This window comes from Oncorhynchus clarkii, chromosome 6, assembly GCF_045791955.1.
Source record: "Oncorhynchus clarkii lewisi isolate Uvic-CL-2024 chromosome 6, UVic_Ocla_1.0, whole genome shotgun sequence".
Classification (NCBI taxonomy): Eukaryota; Metazoa; Chordata; class Actinopteri; order Salmoniformes; family Salmonidae; genus Oncorhynchus; species Oncorhynchus clarkii.
In genome coordinates, this window is record NC_092152.1 from 40,710,352 (window position 1) to 40,731,225 (window position 20,874).

The 20,874-nt window shown below is 41.8% G+C and overlaps 1 protein-coding gene across 3 annotated transcripts in view; it reads left to right on the forward strand.

Moving 5' to 3' along the window:
• Positions 1-20,874, forward strand: part of LOC139411167 (F-box and leucine-rich repeat protein 17) — a 303,569-nt gene that overhangs the window by 99,683 nt on the left and 183,012 nt on the right. For all 3 annotated transcript variants that reach the window (XM_071157074.1, XM_071157075.1, XM_071157076.1), the window contains one exon: positions 4,956-5,063. In XM_071157074.1, the coding sequence (XP_071013175.1) occupies positions 4,956-5,063 (108 nt within the window). The remainder of the gene's footprint in view (positions 1-4,955; positions 5,064-20,874) is intronic.

The window sequence follows — 20,874 nt, forward strand, 5'->3', positions numbered from 1 at the left end:
CATTCTTTGACTTTTTAAAGGACTGACACATGCGCGCACGACCGGATTCGGTGTGCGTGCATGCGGATAATGCTGGAGCACCTGTTCAATACTTCATGAGGCTCCGTGTGAGCTGCCATCGACAGGTTTTTAAATACCCACTTTAGACTAGAAGTCTGCTACCCCAGCATTTTCTCAACGACACCCCCTGCAGATGGCTAAATGGCAACCTCCTTCCCAAACCTAGCTCAGGGACCAAAACTGAACCCTTCAGACTCTGAATGAGACCATTAAAAACCAGATCCCCTCCGAAAAGGCTTTCAGACCTCTGTGAGCTAGGCACTCCTCTTTTCATCTTTTTAAATCAAGACCCGAGCGAGAGCCTGAGGAATGAGTGAAGGGTGCAGAGATACTGTTCCCTAGTGTTTTGCACACACACATACACACACCACTTCAATGGACGGTACAGTTCGTCTGAAACCGTGCCCATCCTGCCCTGTAACGCTGTGCTGGGATAGGATTCTCCTCTCTCTGTCTCCCCTCTCACCTGTTATGAGTTAACACACACACACAGGTCTGATGGACAGTTTGAATATGGCCAGTCCATGATTTGTTTGCCTTGGTCCAGACGGCAGTCATTTAGGAATCATGTCAGTATGTTGGTTTTGATTCTGTTGGTATTCAAACTGAAAATGGTTTCCTGATGGTCTATTGGCAGAGTGAAAGTTTGCTTTCTGGCCAACCTGCTTCATATGCCAGCTGTTCAAATCATGTCCCGGCTGGATGCAGAGTACTTTCCTATCGAAAAATACCGAAAAAGACTTTGGGTGCATCTCAATAGTCTAAACTGATCACCTCTTCCTCATCTGCACCGATCTGAAAACGCATAGTAGGAAAAACCTCAATTTTTCTCTCGCTCTCTGTCTCTTTCATTCCCGCGTATGGAGCACAGAACTATATTATTATATTTATATCTTTGATTATATTCTATTTCAAATGGATTGCAACGTACACTACATTACCAAAAGTATTTTGATACCTGCTTGTCGAACATCTCATTCCAAGATCATTGGCATTAATATGGAGTTGGTCCCCTCCCTTGCTGCTATAACAGCCTCCACTCTTCTGGGAAGGCTTTCCACTAGATTTTGGAACATTGCTGCGGGGACTTTGCTGCGGGGGCTCCAATTCAGCCACAGGCATTCGTGAGATCGGGCACTGATATTGGGCGATTAGGCCTGGCTATGCATTGTGGCAGGTAGCGTTCCCCTGGCATTTGCCAAACCCAGATTCATCCATCGGACTGCCAGATGGTGAAGTGTGATTCATCACTCCAGAAAACGCTTTTTCCACTGCTCCAGAGTCCAATGGCGGCGAGCTTTGCGCCACTCCATCCAGCCGACACTTGGCATTGCGCATGGTGATTCTAGGCTTGTTTGCGGCTGCACAACTATTGAAACCCATTTCATGAAGCTCCCAAGGAACAGTTCTTGTGCTGACGTTGCTTCCAGAGGCCTTGGTAGTGGGTGTTGCAACGGAGGACAGGCGATTTTTACGCACGGTCCCATTTTTTGAGCTTGTGTGGCCTACCACTTTACAGCTGACCTGTTGGTGCTCCTAGACATTTCCACTTCACAATAACAGCACTTATAGTTGACCGGGGCAGCTCTAGCAGGGCAGAAATTTGACCAACTGACTTGTTGGAAAGGTGGCATCCTGTGATGGTCACTGAGCTCTTCAGTAAGGCCATTCTACTGCCATTGTTTCTCTATGGAGATTGCGTGGCGGTGTGCTCAATTCGATACACCTGTCAGCAACTGTTGTGGCTGAAATAGCCGAATCCACTAATTTGAAGGGGTGTCCACATACATTTTGTGTATATATAGTGTATCACTGGCCAACTCCGACTTCCGTTCAGGTCATTGCTTTGGAATGGATTTCTATGAGCTGTTTGTCCTTTTCATCTGTGGGAGCGTTTCTATAAAAATAAAAATAAAATAAAAATAGATGAGATATGAATATAGCTTTTACATTTGGCTTCATTTGAGGACTTTGTTGAGGCAAGACAATCATGTGTAGCTAACTTCAGTCTGAGCAGGAGTAATGGATGGTCTGCTGGCTGAGCAAAGCAGAGACTGATGAGCCTCCTCTCTGTTCCTCCTCCTCTCTGTCTCTCGCTCTCCTTGGTGTTCCATCTTCCTCTCCCTCGCCCTGATAACCTTTAAGATAACAAAAAGACGACGGAGAGAAAAATGGGACGAAGGTATGGAAAATGCGACCCGAGTCTTTGGCCTAAAGACCGGAGTGAAAGAGAGGGGGAGGAGAGAGGAGAAATGTTTTTCTCGCTTTTTCTAATTAAGACGGATTTAGACCTGGGAACTAGGTGAGGGGACACGCTGGCCAATCAATGTTGTTTCTGGATAGAGAGCCAGACAGACTAGGATCAAGCAGACAGGACAGTCTGAGGTGGTCCCCCTTTGACATAGCTGCATCGCATGATGTTTAAGAGACGTCAGAATCAGACTGATTTAACATGGGAGAGTCTCTGATCAGCAGTTGTTCAACACAGAGGTCAATAGCAGTATGTGTGTCTGTTTGCTTTGATCATATCGGATGTGATTAGAAAGAGTCTTGCTTTGAAACGGGCGGCAGGTAGCCTAGTGGTTCAGATACGCAAGTCGGGGAAAAAAACACATTTTGCGCGTACCGTGTGCAACAATAAAACATGTTTAAATGGCGTGTTTGTTTCTAAGAGAAAAGGGTGTGTTTTGAGAGGTTTCAGTGTTTGTGTGCGTTTGCAAAATTGTGTGTGTGTGTGTGTGTGTGTGTCACCGGTTTCACTGATGAGGTTCTCTCAGACCGTAATCTTCATTTGCTTCCCACCTATAGCCGTTTAAACTGATGTTGACCCCGGAGTAGTAAAGACGACCAGTGTTCCTGCAAGGCCACCTTCCGGATCATGTTCAGTAGGGCGACAACGTTTATTCAAACCTACTGAAGATTTTACAACCCAGCTGGTAACGGCACGCTGGACAAATGACCGATTTCGCATTCAGATCTGACACTAGGCTGTTTTCCAGGCTCAGTGGCCAGTCCAAACCTCGTCTCATCTGGGACAGTGGGAATGATGTGCATATTCTTTTATCTTTCATTATGAACATGATTCATGGGCGGCATCACAATAGTCTCTGAGATGATGCATCTTTTCAGTGTGAACACAGTGGGGAAGCTGGGAACGTGTATGTGTGTTGACTTTGTGTGTTTGTGTGTGTGTGTGTGTAGTCTTTTGTAGAACAGTATACCAGAACCCCATGGGTTCCTCCTCTCACGTTTCCCCTCCTCGTAATGCTCTCTCATAAACATCAAAGCAGCTCGTTGATTTATATGGAAAACATCCCGTTTCAAAGGGCATGTCTGGCTTTATTAAATGAACAAGGATATTGGTATTTTGTGTTATTAGCAATGTCAGCACTATATGTAATCTGAGAAGCGCTCAACCAGGGCTAAACCCCAAAACACACACACACACACACACACACACACACACACACACACACACACACACACACACACACATGTTTGTTTTACTATCTTTCTGGGGACCAAACAATTGATTCCCATTGAAAATCCCATTTTCCTTAACCTTAACCACAAAACCTAACCCTAATTCTAACCGTAACCCTAAACTTGACCCCTAAAATATAATTTTCTCTTGTGGGGACTGGCAAGGACTTCTGGTCCCCACAAGGATAGTAAGAACCAAACACTCACGTTGTTTCCATGGCACTGCTCTAGCTCAGCCTTTGCTGTATACTTTAGTTTGTCTTGCAACCTAGTGTGGGATAATATGGATCTGGAGGTCTGCAGTCCCGCGCCTCCGCCTCCCATCTTCTTTCTTCGGTCTCTGTGGAGTTCATGCAGGACCTACTGGAGCGATACGGTTTCTCTTCCTAGCCTCCCTTTTATCCCCTGTTTCACCCTAGTGTTCTCTTCTTTCATCTTTATATTGACCAAAATGTTGTGTGTTTTGGGGTTTAAATGAGAGAGGAACAGGGAGAGTCGACAAGCCAACTGAATACTGTGAGCTGTTTTTTGTTGTTTATTTTCTTTGTGTGTTCTCAGTTTGATATCAGTGGAGAAACGGACAGTAATCTCTCTTTCTCTCTCTCTCTCACTCTTCCCCCCCCCCCTCCACTCTGTGTTTGATTACATTAGCATGCAACTTCATAAAATGCCCAACGTTTACCCGTGTGTGCGTGCGGGTGAATGAATGCAAGCTATCATTCCCATCTTTCAGAGAGCAGATACACCCCTGCTTAAGCAAAGTGGGAAAAAATGCTCTCATTTTCATCAATGCCGCTGTGTGGAATCCATATTGATATCGTGAGAGGGACCGGGACAATGTTCTCCCTGCGTATTGATCATCAATCCATAACGAGCTGTTTTGCGTTTCCTCCCTCGGTGGAGAATGGAGACGGACTAACCCATCACAGCTCTACTCCCCTGTCCCAGTCCTTCAACCGCTACCCCTTTTTTTTATTTTTATTCCCCCCTTCGTTCCCTCTCCTCTCTCTTCCAGCAAATCAAGTCAACTTCAAAGGGAAGGAGAGGCATTGGATGTTGACACCGTGATAGGGAGAGTGCAGTGACCGAATATCTGATGGGCATTAAATATAGAATGGAGCTAATCACACACAAAAGACCAGGACACCAGGTTTTGACCTCCAAATTAATTATATAAAAAAAATATATATATTATGTTTCTGTTGAAAAAAGCAGAGAGAGAAATACTTACTAGATACAGTACTAACTATTTGTGTCAGGCTTCTAGGCACACCGATATTAGTGTTGTCAGACACACAGCTGGTGCGCGAGGGTAACTCCAAATGCTTCCACATGTTTTGGTCGACTTTCTCTTTGAAAAAGCTCCAACACGTTGAAATGTTAACCCTTCCCCTTCCTCTCTCCTCTGTCAGGTGACTGATAAGTCGGTGAGGGCGTTTGCCGAGCACTGTCCTGAGCTGCAGTTTGTGGGCTTCATGGGCTGTTCTGTGACATCACTGGGAGTCATCCATCTTACTGGGGTGAGTAGGCTTCATAAAATGGCCAACGTTTACCTGTGTGTGCGGGTGAATGAATGCAAGCTACGGTGTGGAAATCAGGTTTTCCAAGTGTCAAGCAGGCTGTGAACACCTGGTTAAATTAAGGTGGAATAAGTACATACATTAGCTGAATGCCAAGGAAAGTAAGCACTCTGTAGAAGCAGTTTTTAAATTTAGAAATGAAAGTGATTATTATTGAGGTGTGCAACTTTCCTGAAATACGCTTTAACTACAGGTCTGAGTGTTTTTGTAACTTTCAAAGTAAACTTTAAATCTCCTGAAAGTGTAATGAGACGAATCCTAATACAACACCCTGCTGTTTCACTATTACCATGCTAATGAGAAGGGCTTCGTGGTTAAAGATATCACACACACACACACACACACACACACACACACACACACACACACACACACACACACACACACACACACACACACACACACACACACACACACACACACACACACACACACACACACACACACAGTCACACACACACAGTCACACAGAATGTCAATTATCAGGTAATCCTGTGTTTTTTTGTGTTTTCTGTTTCAGGACTGCTATTTCCCCTTTTCCACCTGTAATGAATTGATCTTTGCCTGTGTGCACGTTGGTGTGTGTGCCTCCTCAAATGCAATTACACTTGTGTTAATGAGAGGAGAAGCCTGATGCTCTGCCTCATTATTAGATTAAACAGCAGATTAATTTATTTTTCACGGTCTGGCCGATCAACCGAGCTGTTTGCTTTGACCTTGGGCACGCCGCTTCAGAGAAATATAATGATGCTAACAATTCATTATCATATTAGCATACCTGCAGGTAATTGGGGGAAGTGAACCCACGCTAGATAAGTGAAAGTTATCCCTGTGTGTTCATGGAGGTTACTGTTCATTAGAACATGAGGTAATTGTGTAAAACCAAGAGAAGACTTAGTTCCATGGCATATGTTCAGTGTGTGTTTCTGCGTTTGACACCTTACTCTTCAGTTTCCTGGTCTCACACCAGCACCATAGTAACCCCCTCTCTCCCTCTCCCCGTCCACCCTCTCGTTCTCTCTCTGACTAACCAGAGGTGGTAATTATCAGCGTTTCGACTTGGATTCCTCGCCTCATTCAGTCTCGGTCAGCAGCCATTGGAAATATTCTTCCGTTTTGAAATCGTTGCATTTCTGATTACTCCCGAGGACATCTGCCATCGCTCCGTCTCTCCCCTCTCTCCTCTCCTGGCTCATTTTGTCTTGTCACGCTCGCTCATATCAGTGATGTTCTTCCAAACACTCCTGATTTATCAGGAAAAATCCATTACTTTTATTAACTTCTCTTGTATTGGTTACTATTAATTTACCTTTGCTAGACTTTGTAGCCACTTCTGAGAAACGACATTGCGAGCGGGATTCAATTAAAGTTGTATTTTTATCAAGTGAGCTGCCATTTCAAGTAGCTCACCAGAAGGGTGTAGAATAAAATATAATGTTTTGTAGCAGTAATTAAATTGTAGGCAATTAAATAAAATATGCTTAAATTGTATCCATTTTAGGGCCATGGGAACTAATAGTTTTTTTGTGATATACAACCACACAGCAGAATATCTGTCACACAACAAAGGGACACATCTTAATCACCGAAGGCTTGTGGCAGTATTAATGGTTATGTTGACGTTGGTTGTCACATCCCAAGGCATGGTAATGGATACGGGATCAGGTTGTGTGCGTTCGTGCGTCTTTGCCGGTGGCCTCACTCGTCTCGTTTTACTTCTCTGGTCTGCTTGGTGGATCCTTCACCAGATGAATGTTTTCCTTCATTTGTCTGTGTGCGTTAACCTCCCAGATGAATCGTTCCTCTTATTCGGGTCGAGGGGTCTCGCTTGAGTAAGGTCAAAGGTCAGACCACAGAGGTGGGACCGGAATGAATGAGGTCTAAGTGTGTGGTTGGACCAACCCAGCTGGAGTTTGACCTTTTTTTTTGGTTTTCATGACTGTGTGTAAAGTGTCTGTGCGTGCATGCCCATGTGAGTATTAACAACAGTATCGGAGTTAAACATGGTGAAAAATTACAGTGTGAGATTTCCTTTACTCCTCTCTCTCTCTCTCTAGCTCTCTCTCTCTCTCTAGCTCTCTCTCTCTAGCTCTCTCTCTCTAGCTCTCTCTCTCTCTCTCTAGCTCTCTCTCTAGCTCTCTCTAGCTCTCTCTAGCTCTCTCTAGCTCTCTCTCTCTCTCTCTGTCTCTCTCTCTCTCTCTAGCTCTCTCTCTCTCTAGCTCTCTCTCTCTCTAGCTCTCTCTAGCTCTCTCTCTCTCTAGCTCTCTCTCTCTCTAGCTCTAGCTCTCTCTCTCTCTCTCTCTCTCTCTAGCTCTCTCTAGCTCTCGCTCTCTCTAGCTCTCTCTCTCTCTAGCTCTAGCTCTCTCTCTCTCTCTAGCTCTCTCTAGCTCTCGCTCTCTCTAGCTCTCTCTCTCGCTCTCTCTCTGACCCCTAGTAGCCTAGCCTGTGATCCGCTTCACGCTTCCTTTGAAAGCCGAACTGAGACTCAGCTGAGGCCATCCCCTCCCCACATCTAACAGTTTCATTATCAAAGTAGTGAGGGGAGAAAACACCCTGACAGACGTCCATTACACTGACCCCTCCAACCCTGTATATGGAGCTAATGGTACATCAACACATCCCTCTCTGTCTGTCAAACGCACGGTGCTCATTTGGAAGTCATTAACTCAAGGTCGTCCATATCAAACTCCGTAAGAGTGTTGTTCAGGGCCAGAAAGCCTTCACTCCCCTGCCTTAGATGTCTCAGTGATGGGGCTCCACTTTTCCACAATGCCCTCATACATCACATCAGTCTCACATCAGCCTCACCAGCGCTGCAGAATGTGGAGTGTGGAATGCCTTTGTGTGTGTGAGACTTCTCAGGAGAGTGGCGGCCAGAGACCAAATAAAATGGTCTGTTTCTAGAATGTCAGAAAGGAGCCATGTTGGAAACGGCAATGGATGTGTCCTTTTTTTTATTTGACATTGTGTCTCTGGTGTTAATTTGAGACTTGAAAGACGAGTTATTTTAAAATGAGTTGGCCCGTCAAATAACATTTACGCTGAGCAAGGGCTGGTGAGGAGGAGATTTTATGGTTTTCTCGTCAGGGTTGGGCTCAGTTCAGAGTTTGGGAATTGACTCCCATTCAACTCATGAGTTGAAATTCAAATTGAATTGGCCACACCCCACAGGATGTAGAATTTGAATTTAAGTGGCAGGAGTAGAATTGAATTCGGTGCAATTCAAATAAATTTCACTCAGTCATCGAATATGAGTTTCATTTGAAACATACAGCTCACACTTCCAGATACCAAATAATACATCACTTTTCCCTGGAAACAATGTTCATATACTCTTTTAACCTCAGTGCTTATATTTCCACCAACCATTTCATTTGTTTGGGTGAACTTGTGGGTTAAACTAATGCATTCTGGAAAATGTAGTATTTCCGCCATTTTGAACCAAATTTAAGTGATGATTGAAATGTAATGACTTAGAATATTTGCCTACAAGTTTTTTCCCCCCCTTGATCGTTCATTTTAAGAGTGTCCTGAAAAGCAGCTGTTTCAACAATATTTTATACGCATGTATATATATATTTGTATAGACTACACCTAATATAGCATAGAAGAGGCATTTGAATTTCTCTGAATTTAATTACTTTTTCCTTTCATTTAAATTCAAATTGCAATTCTGTGTCCTGTATATACTACTTTAATTCAAGAATTGAACTGAAATTGGAGGTATTCTTCATTTAATTCTGAATTGAGCCCAAACCTGATTCTGGTATTTACCAAGAGATTATCTGATAACAATGGACAAATTTTGACGCTTACTTTAAGTAGCATTATAATAATTAATTTTTCATTTTTTTAAACATTATATACGTGTGTGTGTGTGTGTGTGTGTGTGTGTGTGTGTGTGTGTGTGTGTGTGTGTGTTTTTTTTAGAGAGGGAGACAGAGGCAGAAAAATAGTGATAGTGATGCACAGAAAGAGGCAAGCAGGTAGGCAGGCCACATGCACCCCATGTAGGACTCACCTTCTCTGGGGTTGGTGGAAGCCTCTGGTCCCTTATCTCCTCTCCCTGACTGGAACAGACAAATACATAATCACAGTGTGCCCTCTGAGCCCTGCGAGCCAACCCCTCACTCTGAGATAAGACCAGAACACACACAGGTCTGGGGGAGAGGAGAGGAGGGGCGGGTGGGGAGAAGACTGAAGGGAGACAGGGGATGAAGGGGTGTGGAATTATAGAGTAATAATAATTTTATTCACAGCCATCGGGTGGAGAAGGGAGAAATGGAGGATGTATAATTTTTGGTGGTGCTTCAAGAATAATAATCCTTTCCTTTTTGGATAAGACTTCCAACCTGGGGACCGACAAAAGACGGGGGTGTACAGAGTGAGGGTGTGTGTGTGTGTGTGGGGGGGGTGGGGGGGCTGCTAAGTTAAGGGTTAAATAGCTTTTCCATATCTTCTGTGGCCTTCGAATCAGATGGGAATAAGCTCTGCCCAGCACTAAGACTGACTGACTTGTATTCTATAGCCTGGAGGTGTGTGTGTGTGAGTGAGAGTGAGATGGTGGAGGTATTGTGTGTTATGTGGGTGCAGGGGTTGTGTGTTTGGGGTGGTTGTTTATTTCTTAATAAGTGTGTGTGTGCATCTGTGGTGTACAGAATGAGACCTCTCTCTGTGGTGTTATGTGTCTGTATCTTCTGGATGTCAGTGGTGTACAGAATGAGACCTCTCTCTATGGTTTTATCTGTCTGTATCTTCTGAGTGTCAGTGGTATACAGAATGAGACCTCTATCTATGGTGTTATGTGTCTGTATCTTCTGGGTGTCAGTGGGGTCAGACTCTTTGTGACTGAGTGATGTCACGTCCTGGAAAGCCCTGGTCATTTGGCTTAGTGCACTGGAGAGGAACTGACCCTCTCTCTCTCTCTGTCTGTGTGTGCGTGTGTGTGGTATTTCCATGTCTCACCTCTTCCTATCAGCTATTTACAGATCATTAGGCATATCAATGGGACTAGAATTTAGGCTCTCTCTCCGGACCTGTACAGGCCGTCGGTCGCTACATGAAATAAAATATAAAATATAATGGTTCAGACTAATTAAACTACTGGTACAACTAGCTGGCTCCACTAGGGCCCAGTGTTTACGAGAGCATTTGCTGTGTGTGCAAAAAGTTGAATTATGGTAAGATAAATAACTAAACAGATAAATATATGGCCTAGGTTTTATTTACTTTAGTGTTTGTTCTCCACTGGTTACCCTTATCGCAACAGGTCACACATTTTGCCGCGACGATTGCACACTGCGGTATTTTCACCTGACGGATACAGGAGCTTGTCTATATTTGATGTGTTTTCAAATTATTTTTGGGTCCTTGTAATCTGAGGGAAATATTTGCCAGAAGATTAGGAAGTGAAGCTCAGTTTCCAGCTCATTTTGTGGGCAGTGGACACACAAACCTGTCTTCTCTCGAGAGCCAGGTCTGGCTTTGGCGGCCTCTTTCAATGTTAAGGCTATGCTGACTGAGTCTGTACATTTGTCCATTTTTTCTCAGCTTTCTTTCAATCACAGTGGTCAGAGTCTGCCACTGTGTGTTTATGGCCAAATAGCATTTACATTTACTTTGAGATTTTGTAATGCTTTCCCAATAGGTAAAATATATATTTTTTGGTTGGTTGGTTGGGTCCGAGTGCTGTCCTGAGGTTTTGTTGGGTTAGTAGTGATTTGTGAACTTGCTTTCAAGACTTGCTGGATGAGGGGACTTTTCTCTGTTAATCTCTTTGCATTTCAGGGCTTTGTAGTAGTAGGAGTAGGGGTCGCTTGTTTTTAAGTGGTTAGATTTCGATGGCTCATTTTTTTATATTAATTAGTAATGGATATTGGCCTAATTAGTAATGGATATTGGCATGCACTATTTGGGGCTTTTCTCTGTACTCTAGGAATGCTTTTGCAGAATTCTGCATGAAGGATTTAAGTTTGATGTTTGTAATAAAATTTTAAAAAGCATTGAAATCTTGATTGGTTAGTGGACCCCATACTTCATATTCATATAGGGCAATTGTTTTAATTGTACATTTGAATATTTTGAGCCTGGTCTAATTGAATTTGACTTTTGATTGGGTAAAAAGCCATTTAATTTTTTTTTTATTATTGTCATTGGTCTTGCTCTACTCAGTATCTCTACTTGCACATCATCTGCACATCTATCACTCCGGTGTTAATGCTAAATTGTAATTATTATTTTCACCTCTATGGCCTATTTATTGCCTTTACCTCCCTACTCTTCTACATTTGCACACACTGTACATAAATTGAAAAATCTTTATTTTCTTTTGTGTTATTGACTGTACCTTTGTTTATGTGTAACTCTGTGTTGTTGTTTTTTTCACACTGCTATGCTTTATCTTGGCCAGGTCACAGTTGTAAATGAGAACCTGTTCTCAACTAGCCTACCTGGTTAAATAAAAGTAAAATCAAAAATACAAAAATAAATCCAAAATGTAAAAAATGTGCATATTCAATACATGTACCACAATACAGACCATACTAATATAATTATCTATAACTAGTTATACTTGACAAAAGAAAAATAAATAATAATAATGGAAAAGAGGACAAGACAGTATTGTCAGCAGTTATAATAGAGTAGTATCACTGAGTAACAGACAGACAGGACAGTAATATAAAAAGGAGAAGAAAATTGAGATAAAAGCTGGGGGGGCTTGGTTCACTCTAGTTGGGTGTCAGAAAAAGGGTATTCTCTATAGGTACCCATTTTATAAATACATGTTTCACCCTGAAGTCTTAAAGAATGTGTTTTCCTTTCCATTTCATAAATCTCTTTAGATTTTGGACAACCGCTGGGTTGAAGCCAATTTGTAACAAATAAATACTTTTCCTGCCAATGATACCAGCAGATATAACACCTCATACAGCGGTCTTACAATCCTGTGGGATTTCGGCTTCAAACACTTGGCAGATGTCCCTGTACACCAAGTCCCAGAAGTTGCTCAACTTTGGACAGGACCAGAATATATAATGGTGGTTACCTTCTTGTTCTCCACACTGCCTCCAGTGGTCACTGGCGGCGGTGATTCCGGGCTTTTTAACGTAACGTTTGGGGGTTCTGAAAAAATTTGAAGTCACTTTCCGCATAAATTCTCTCCAAGAGTTAGAATTTGTCACTGTGAGTACCTCAGTACATAATGCCACCCATTCTTGGTCTGAGAGAACCTTCTCTATTTCTATCTCTTATTTACTTTTCAAATACAAACAGTCACAATCATCAGTTGAAACAAGGTTCTGGTACAAAAGGAAGATACTGTTGGTGACAGGTTCTTGATTTAAATTCCTCGTCAGGAACAGTTCTGGTGCTTTGGGGTGCTGGATGATAGCCCAGTCTTTATGCTTCTCTAGAAAGTGTCTTATTTTGTAAGAATGTATACACATCTCTCCTAGGTAGTAGGCTTGGGTGGTATACCGGGGGTATTTGGAAATAGCCACGGGATGGTTTTTCAATACCGTTGAAACTATTTCTTTGAAGTTTTTCAATACATTTTAATATTTGTAGCCATTTCAGGCAATGCCTGCAGTCAACTTGTGCAGTGCGTTAGGAGACAAAGAAGATTGCATTCTTATTTCACCTGTCACATTATTTTACATTACGAAGCCTACTTAGTTCCCCAGCGCAGTTGAGCCAGTCACCAGTTTGTTTGTAAATAGCGCAACAGGAAAAGCGGGAGCAGACGAATGCAGCTGTGTATTGACAGGAGTCCATGTTTTATATTGAAAGTCAAGTGTTTTTTTGTTGTTTCTTCAATAGAGTAATCAGGGACTTCACCGAAAATACATGAGTGCAACACAATCGACATAAGCTTAATTTTCATTGGATGTCAACAGAGGTGCGACGTTATTTGGCGGGCAACCATACAAGTAAATGAGCTTACAATGAAACGGCAAGGTCTTTTTTTCAAAAACGATGCATGGCCATCATATTATTAATGTTTAGGCTTATCATAGAAAGAATGTAGCCAGCTGATAGAATGCCTGTTTGTGAAATCTCATCCGAGTTTAGAAGTGCAACTGAAGCTGAACTGAAAAACTAGTCTGATGCCGAGCAGAAATTACAATAAGAAGCATTTTAGATCTGTGTTTAGAAAACATAGCAAGATATCTCGTGTGTTTTATCTTTTTTTTTTCTACCGCGTGAAAAATCGCAGAATTATGCGTTAACATGGCCCCTAGTTTACTTGCCATCTAAGTAAGTGTCTAAATTATTAAGGGCATCATATTGTGTTAGCTTTCTGCCGTGTTTGAGAAGGCAAAGCCCTTTGGGTGAGTTATTTGTACTGCTGCCACTGCTGTCTTGATTTCATTGCGTTTTTTCTCCTCTCCGTTCTCGGCCTGTTTGCTCCTCCCCCTCTTCTCCTAGCAGCACAGACAAGCCTGTTGCCTTAGCAACTCCAGACTCCGCACAGACACAGTTGCTGGAGAGCCAGTACTGTGTGCATCAAAACGTTGTTCATTTGCACAATGTCTCTCGTTCATATTCGCTTGTAGATGTCCAAACTCACCAAAAATTGCATTTGGTAGCGCCTACCTATATATGTATAACTTCAGCTAGATTGCCTGTCTTTGCAATCAGTTTATTTTTGTTTGTGCTCGTTAGCATATTTAGCTAGCAGCCTCCATGCAAATGCGCTATTCTGGTAATAGGAACCCAATGGGTTGTTTTTTTTGGCGGCCCCTGGTGTACTAAACTGGTAATACCCTAAATATCGGGGTGAGAGGAGGACGGTATGACGAAATGAAACTCGGGATACCGCCCAACCCTACTAGGTAGGCCAAACTCACCCTGTATGCTGCTGGAATGACTTTGTGTCTCCATGGAAAAGTTGGTGTATGAAAGACAGGTTCAATCCAGATCACCCTTGTATAACCTGAGTCAGAGATGGAACAATGTTTTGAGACTGACGGGTGTATGGATATTTTCTGAAGCACTCTCCAAATCTTAATTTTGAACTGAGACCAGGTGCTTAGCTCATGTTCTCTGATATTGGAAAATGGAAGAGCTGCCGGGGTATTGAAGTACACAAGGACTTCTCAATGTTGAGCCATTGAGACCCACTGTCATCAACAAGCCAGGTAGTCAATGGTTTAAGTTGAGCTGCCCAGTGGTGATACTTAAGGTTGGGCACAACTAGGCCACCTGACTGTTTTAGAGAGTTGCAGTGTTTTTAATCACAATCGTGGGTGTTTTTATAAAACGTGCGATCAATCAATTCAGTAGGTCAAAAGTAGAGGTAGTTATAGGGATAGGTAGCATCTGAAATGGGTATACTGTAGTAATCTTGCCAGGATGTTAATTTGGACTGATTTTATTCCCTACTAGATAGAGGGGCAGAATGTTCCATCTGTCCATATCTGCTCTAATTATATTGATACAATACATTTTAGTGTAATTTGCTTCATACAAATGGTCTAGACGAGCAGGTATGGTAATTCATAAATATCTTCTACTACAATTTGGCCATTTTAAATGACAGCAAGGCCATTGCTTGCTGTGAAATGTCGCCTCCTATTTTCATGGCCTCTTTGTCAACATTTACTTTGTACCCTGAGTAATGACCAAACTATTTAATAATCTACATGGGATGGATGCCTGTGGCTAAGATAAATAGAGGAGAATGTCATCTGCATATAGGGAAATCTTATGCTCCTCTCCACCAATCTTAATACCTTTTTTAATATCCTCTTCATCCCTTATCATTTGGACTAAAGGTTCAATACAGTTATCAAACAGTAGGGGGCTCAATCCGTAACCTTGTATTGTCCCTCTCTCCAGAATAAAATAATTGGATATAGCACTGTTTGCATGAACTGAGGCTTTTGGATTTGAATAAAGTATTCTTATCCACAGGGATGCAAACTAGTCATCTTTTGGGGAAATTCGCCGTTTTGAATCCAAAATAGGTGACCTACGTGATTTGTGTAGATCTGATAAGAAAAGTCTGGATGACTACTGGCTGTATGCGTATGAGTGATATGCGTATTAGCAATACTGGCTGTATCCAAGGCTCAGCCAATCGTTCACATAACAACATAATGCAGCACGCGACTGAAGAGAGAGGAGACAACCAATTTGCTAGTTTTACAGCATCAGCGCGGGAGAGTGGAAAGGCAGTTTGTCATTTAATTTACAGCAGCGCGTCCCCTGAACGATAACGATAGGTAGGTGAGAAGCCTGACCACGGAGACAGGGGTGGGAAGGGGATGAAGCGTACTTCATGAGCTGTAACCGAAAAACAACTGGCATTTAGAAAGTTTGAGGTGAGGGAGAAAGTGTGGTAGACCAAGTATTGTTCGCATTGTTAAGTATCTTGCTAGCTGGTTCAAATGATCTGTTAGCTAGCCAGAGAAATCATGAGCATTAGCCAATTTAATTGATCAAATTGAGTTTATGGGGTGAAAATTGGCTGGCTAATAAAGTCAGACCGATAACATTACAACGTCAGATGAGCTAACGTTAGTAATCTAACCAATTTGCTACGACTCCTTGCCGTTCCTCAAGTTATAATGCGTTAGCTGCTTACTGGACCCTGGCAATCTGTGTGAAATGTTAGTTTGTTCGTTAGCTAACTATAACTAGTTATCTGTGCACTAATGTTTTCCCTCTACAGTATGTGGTTCATTTTCTGAATGAGAGAATTAGGTGAAAATGAGGCGTTGCTTGTTAAAACAAGTGGATTCAGGGATGAAGTGGAGCTGGGCCTGGCTTAAACTGGATGCCACCATAGAGGTGAAACGAACACCACACACTTTCCCCTCTTTCTCCCTTTTTCAATACAGTGGATAAAAAGGGGTATGCCAGGTGTACTCTGCTTGAAAGAGGTCAATTATGCCAACATGCTCTGCTGGCACATTATAGAACAGATGTCCACAGGCAGAAAGTGTACAATCTAATAATGTGCAGTGTAGCCCAAAGATATTGCTTTTGTTGTGTTGAACTTGACAGTAACACGTGTGTGAGTGTGGGGGAGATTATTACCTTATTTTTATTCAGTGAACGTTATTTTTCGCCCACATGTAGACTTGTGCACTTGATCGATGTCTATAGTGGGCACTATAATAGAGAAAAAATAGAATGCCTGTTTGTTTCATTCTATTTCTACCTGAAGATGTTTTTTTCCCAAGTGCAATATTTAGATGTGTGTGTGGTCACAAGCGTTCTATTATAAAGGCTGTCATGGCTACCTGCAATATTAGTGTATTGTTCTTTCTCATTTGCAGTAAAGTCTAGGTAACAAATAGCATTGGATTGCTTTCTTTACATTTTTCAGCTGCGAGTTAGGTTCACATTAACCACGTTTTATTTTTCACACAGAGACTGATCATAATCTTTCTTGTTTAATTAGTTAACCTGCATTTCCCCGTAGCAGGGATTTCTTTTGCATGTTTCAGTGCAAAAAAAAAAGGCACCTTTTTGGACCCTCACCAGTTTGCATCCCTGTATCCAACTTAGAAACATTGGCCCGAAACCGAACTTGATCAACGTCTGGGCTAGAAACTCGCAGGAAACCCGGTCAAAGGCCTTTTCTGCATCCAGAGAGAGGACCACAGCTTCCTCTCCTACTCTCCGGGAGTGTGCCATGATGTTGAGAAGCCTGTGGATATTATTTCCTGAGTACCTCCCCGTTATGAACCCTGTTTGGTCCGGATGTATGATCGTGCTGACAAATCGCTTCAGTCTGTGACGGTATGCTTGTTGTAGTAGTCACAATTCAGCAGCGAAATGGGTATATAAGATCCGCATTCTGTAGGGTTTTTCACTTCCTTGTGGATAACAGTAATTAATGGGGGTAGCATTATATGATGATATATGCGTCTATCAAGATAGATTTCAAAGATTTTACTGAGTTACAGTTCATATAAGGAAATCAGTCATTTGAAATACATTAATTAGGCCCTAATCTATGGCTTTCACATGACTGGGAATACAGATATGCATCTGTTGGTCACAGATACCTTAAAAAAAAATGTAGGGGCGTGGATCGGAAAACCAGTCTGTATGTGGTGTGACCACCATTTGCCTCATGCAATGCGGCACGTCTCTTTCACATAGAGTTGATCAGGCTGTTGATTGTGGCCTGTGGAATGTTGCCCCACTCCTCTTCAATTGCTGTGCGACCGTCATACACGTCGATCCAGAGCATCCCAAACATGCTCAATGTGTGACATGTCTGGTGAGTATGCAGGCTATGAAAGAACTGGGACATTTTCAGCTTCCATGAATTGTGTACAGATCCTTGCGACATTGGGCCATGCATTATCATGCTGAAGCATGAGGTGATGGTGGCTGATGAATGGCATGACAATGGGCCTCAGGATCTTGCCACTCTCTGTGCATTCAAATTGCCATTGATAAAATGCAATTGTGTTCGCTGTCCGTAGCTTATGCCTGCCCATAACCTCACCTACACCATGGGGCACTCTGTTCACAACGTTCATCAGCAAATTGCTCGCCCACACGACACCATACACGCGGTCTTCGGTTCTGAGGCTGGTTGGACGTACTGCCAAATTCTATAAAACGGTTTGGAGGCAGCTTATGGTATAGAAATGAACATTCAATTATCTGGCAACAACTCTGGTGGACATTCATGCAGTCAGCATGCCAATTGCACGCTCAACTTGAGACATCCGTGGCATTGTGTTGTGACAAAAATGCACATTTTAGTGGCCTTTTATTGTCCCCAGCACAAGGTGCACCTGTGTAATTATCATACTGTTTAATCAGCTTCTTGAAATGCCACACCTGTCAGGATGGATTATCTTGGCAAAGGAGACATTTTCACTAAAACGGATGTAAACAAATTTGTACTGACATTTTGAGAGAGATCTGCTTTTTGAGCATATGGAAAATTTTGGGGACATTTTATTTCCGCTCATGAAACATGGGACCAACTCTTTACATGTTGCGTATACATTTCTTTTCAGTGTAATAGTATAGGAGAGACTTTCAGCAAATTTCTTGTAGAATTCATTTGCAAAGGACTCAGTGTTTTGATTTATCATCACTTGCTTAATTTAAATTTCTGTGATCGGTGTGTCCATTTCTTTCTTCTTCCTCTGAAATAGTAGGCAATTTAACGCTCTGAAGGAAGCCCTTAATCTCCTCCACATTTTTGCACTTATCAGTGGTTTTTTTTTACAACGTATTTTACACAAGTCTGCAAATGCATCACAAATATGGCTGGGTTTTGTTAGAAATGTATCATTACTGGTAGGTTTTATTTTCTTTATAGTAGATGCAGCAATTTCCACTTTCGTAATATTTCTTAGATTACATCATTTTCCAGAAAACAGCTTTTTAAGTTCCACTCTTGCCACTTCCATCTCCTTTAAGATGATCTGGGATTGCTGCTGCTTATGCTGCCACTGTAATTCACATTTTTTATTTTCAAGCGTGACTATAGGCCTCACTTATTTTCCACTTCTTTTTTTTTTTTTTTTTTACAGACGCAAAGTCAATTATACGCCCTCTCAGGTACACTTTGGCACACTCCCAGAGAGTAACAGGCGACATGTCAGGCAAAGCTTTGATTTCAAGCTGTTGTTTTGTCTCTGATTCAACAAATACCTTACATTCTATATCATTCAGTAATCCAGTGTTAAACGCCATCTTTTAGACATTCTATTATTTCTTATTGGAGACTCACTGGCCGATGGTCAGTGATGGGTAGTATGTCGCACTTAGTTACTATTTGAAAAAAAAAAAAGGGTTGTGTGAGTTAGAATAAAAAGTAGGATGCACATGGTGCCAGATCTCCACCAATCTAGCCTTAACGCAGCTATTCTTAAGTGCTTTACTCATTTTGGAGAGAACGTTGGTTGCAGGAAGCTTGTCTAGATTTGTTTATCACACAATTCAAAATCACCTCCGATTATAAGCACCCCCAGGTGCCTTATTCAGAATGAAATTAAATATATTTGTTTAACGAACTGTAGGTTATTATCAGTGGGTGCATAAACATGAAGTAAGGAGGCATCTGTCCCCCCATTAATCAAAATACATCTTTCTTCAGTATCTTGAAGTTGAGAAGAATGAGAAAATGGAACCATCCTCTGTATTAGAATGGCCACCCCACACCTACCTGACTGATGGCAAGGAAAATAACTTGGTTAGCCCATGATCTACAAAGTTTCCGGTGTTCTATACCAGATAAATGTGTTTTTTTTGTAGAAAGGCTACTTGCCATTGTTTCAACTGACTTTTGTATTTTCCAGTCTCGGGAATTCTTTTAGATTTCCAGTCATGTGAAAGCCATAGATTAGGGCCTAATTAATGTATTTCAAATGACTGATTTCAGTAAAACCGTTGAAATCTATCTTGATAGACGCATATATCATCATATAATGCTACCCCCATTAATTACTGTTATCCACAAAGAAGTGAAAAACCCTACAGAATGCGGATCTTATAGACCTATTTCGCTTTTGATCTTCACAAGAAAGACTTGAGCTTTGGGGTAAAAATGTATCTCCACTCTTAAAGGGGTTATGAGTCCATTTCAAGTCTCAAGGATATAGCCTACACTTACATTTAATAATTTTAAGATGGCCAATTGGAATTTTTCAGAACTGTGTTTAATTATCTTGTTTAATATGCCATTGTTAGCACAGTATTTTTTCCCCCCTCAATTCCTGTTCAGTGATGTGGAAATCTAGTGAATTTTTTATGAAAAATTCATATTTCTGCAATTTGTCTTGTGCCTTGGTGAGGTTGTAAATACGGTTTTAAAATGGATTAATCCATACTCTATCTCCATTTTGTGTCTCCAATTATTATATTTTTTGTTTGTTGAGTGATTTCCAATGGTCCAAGAAAGAATTTACATTTATGGACTCCTCAATTAGGTACAGTTGTTTTCGGGTATGTTCAATCTTTTTATACTGATGGTTTTCTTATGTGTAACAACTCCATAGGTGGAGTGTGTTACATACGTGGTAGTCAGACAAGGCAATTCATTTCTTAAACATAGCAAATGCTCCAAGTCAAACACTGGCCATAAATACTGGGGAAGATAGTATTTTACCCCAGAGCAAAGAGAGCTTCAAACCTTAATCATATTGGGGTTCTGGTCCAACGATTGTGACAGAGCTTCAGCATGTTTTGCTCTCCTGTGTGAATGCCACTGCATAGCCTATGTGCTGCTGCAGCCCTAATTGCGGCCAGGTGTGCAGCTGCAGTCAATTAAGTCTCTGTGGAGAGCTGCCACACCTTGTAACAAGTCAGTTAGCCACCAGATGGGGACAAAAGCGGGCCTGTCCCATCCTTACACCCCATGGGTGCTCACAAATGTGACCCACCACCTGGAATGTGGTACTATGTTGAAGGATTTGAAATTGTGTTTTTTCTATTGGATCAAATCTGACTTTAGTGCAGGTTATGTTGTACTTCACATAACCGTTTCTGGTAAACACACTATATCAAATATAATATAATAATAATAATAATGTTTCTTTGTCACATGCACAGGATACAGAAGGTGTAAACGGTACAGTGAAATGGTTACTAAGCATAGTAGCAATATCAAGAACAGAAATTATATAGATACAAATATTTTATGCTTTAAATAATTATTAGAGGACGCTTACCCTGGCACACTTGTATAAATTGATGGGCCATGTGAAAGAAATGCCATAATAAAATGTATTTATAAAGCCCTTCTTACATCAGCTGATGTCACAAAGTG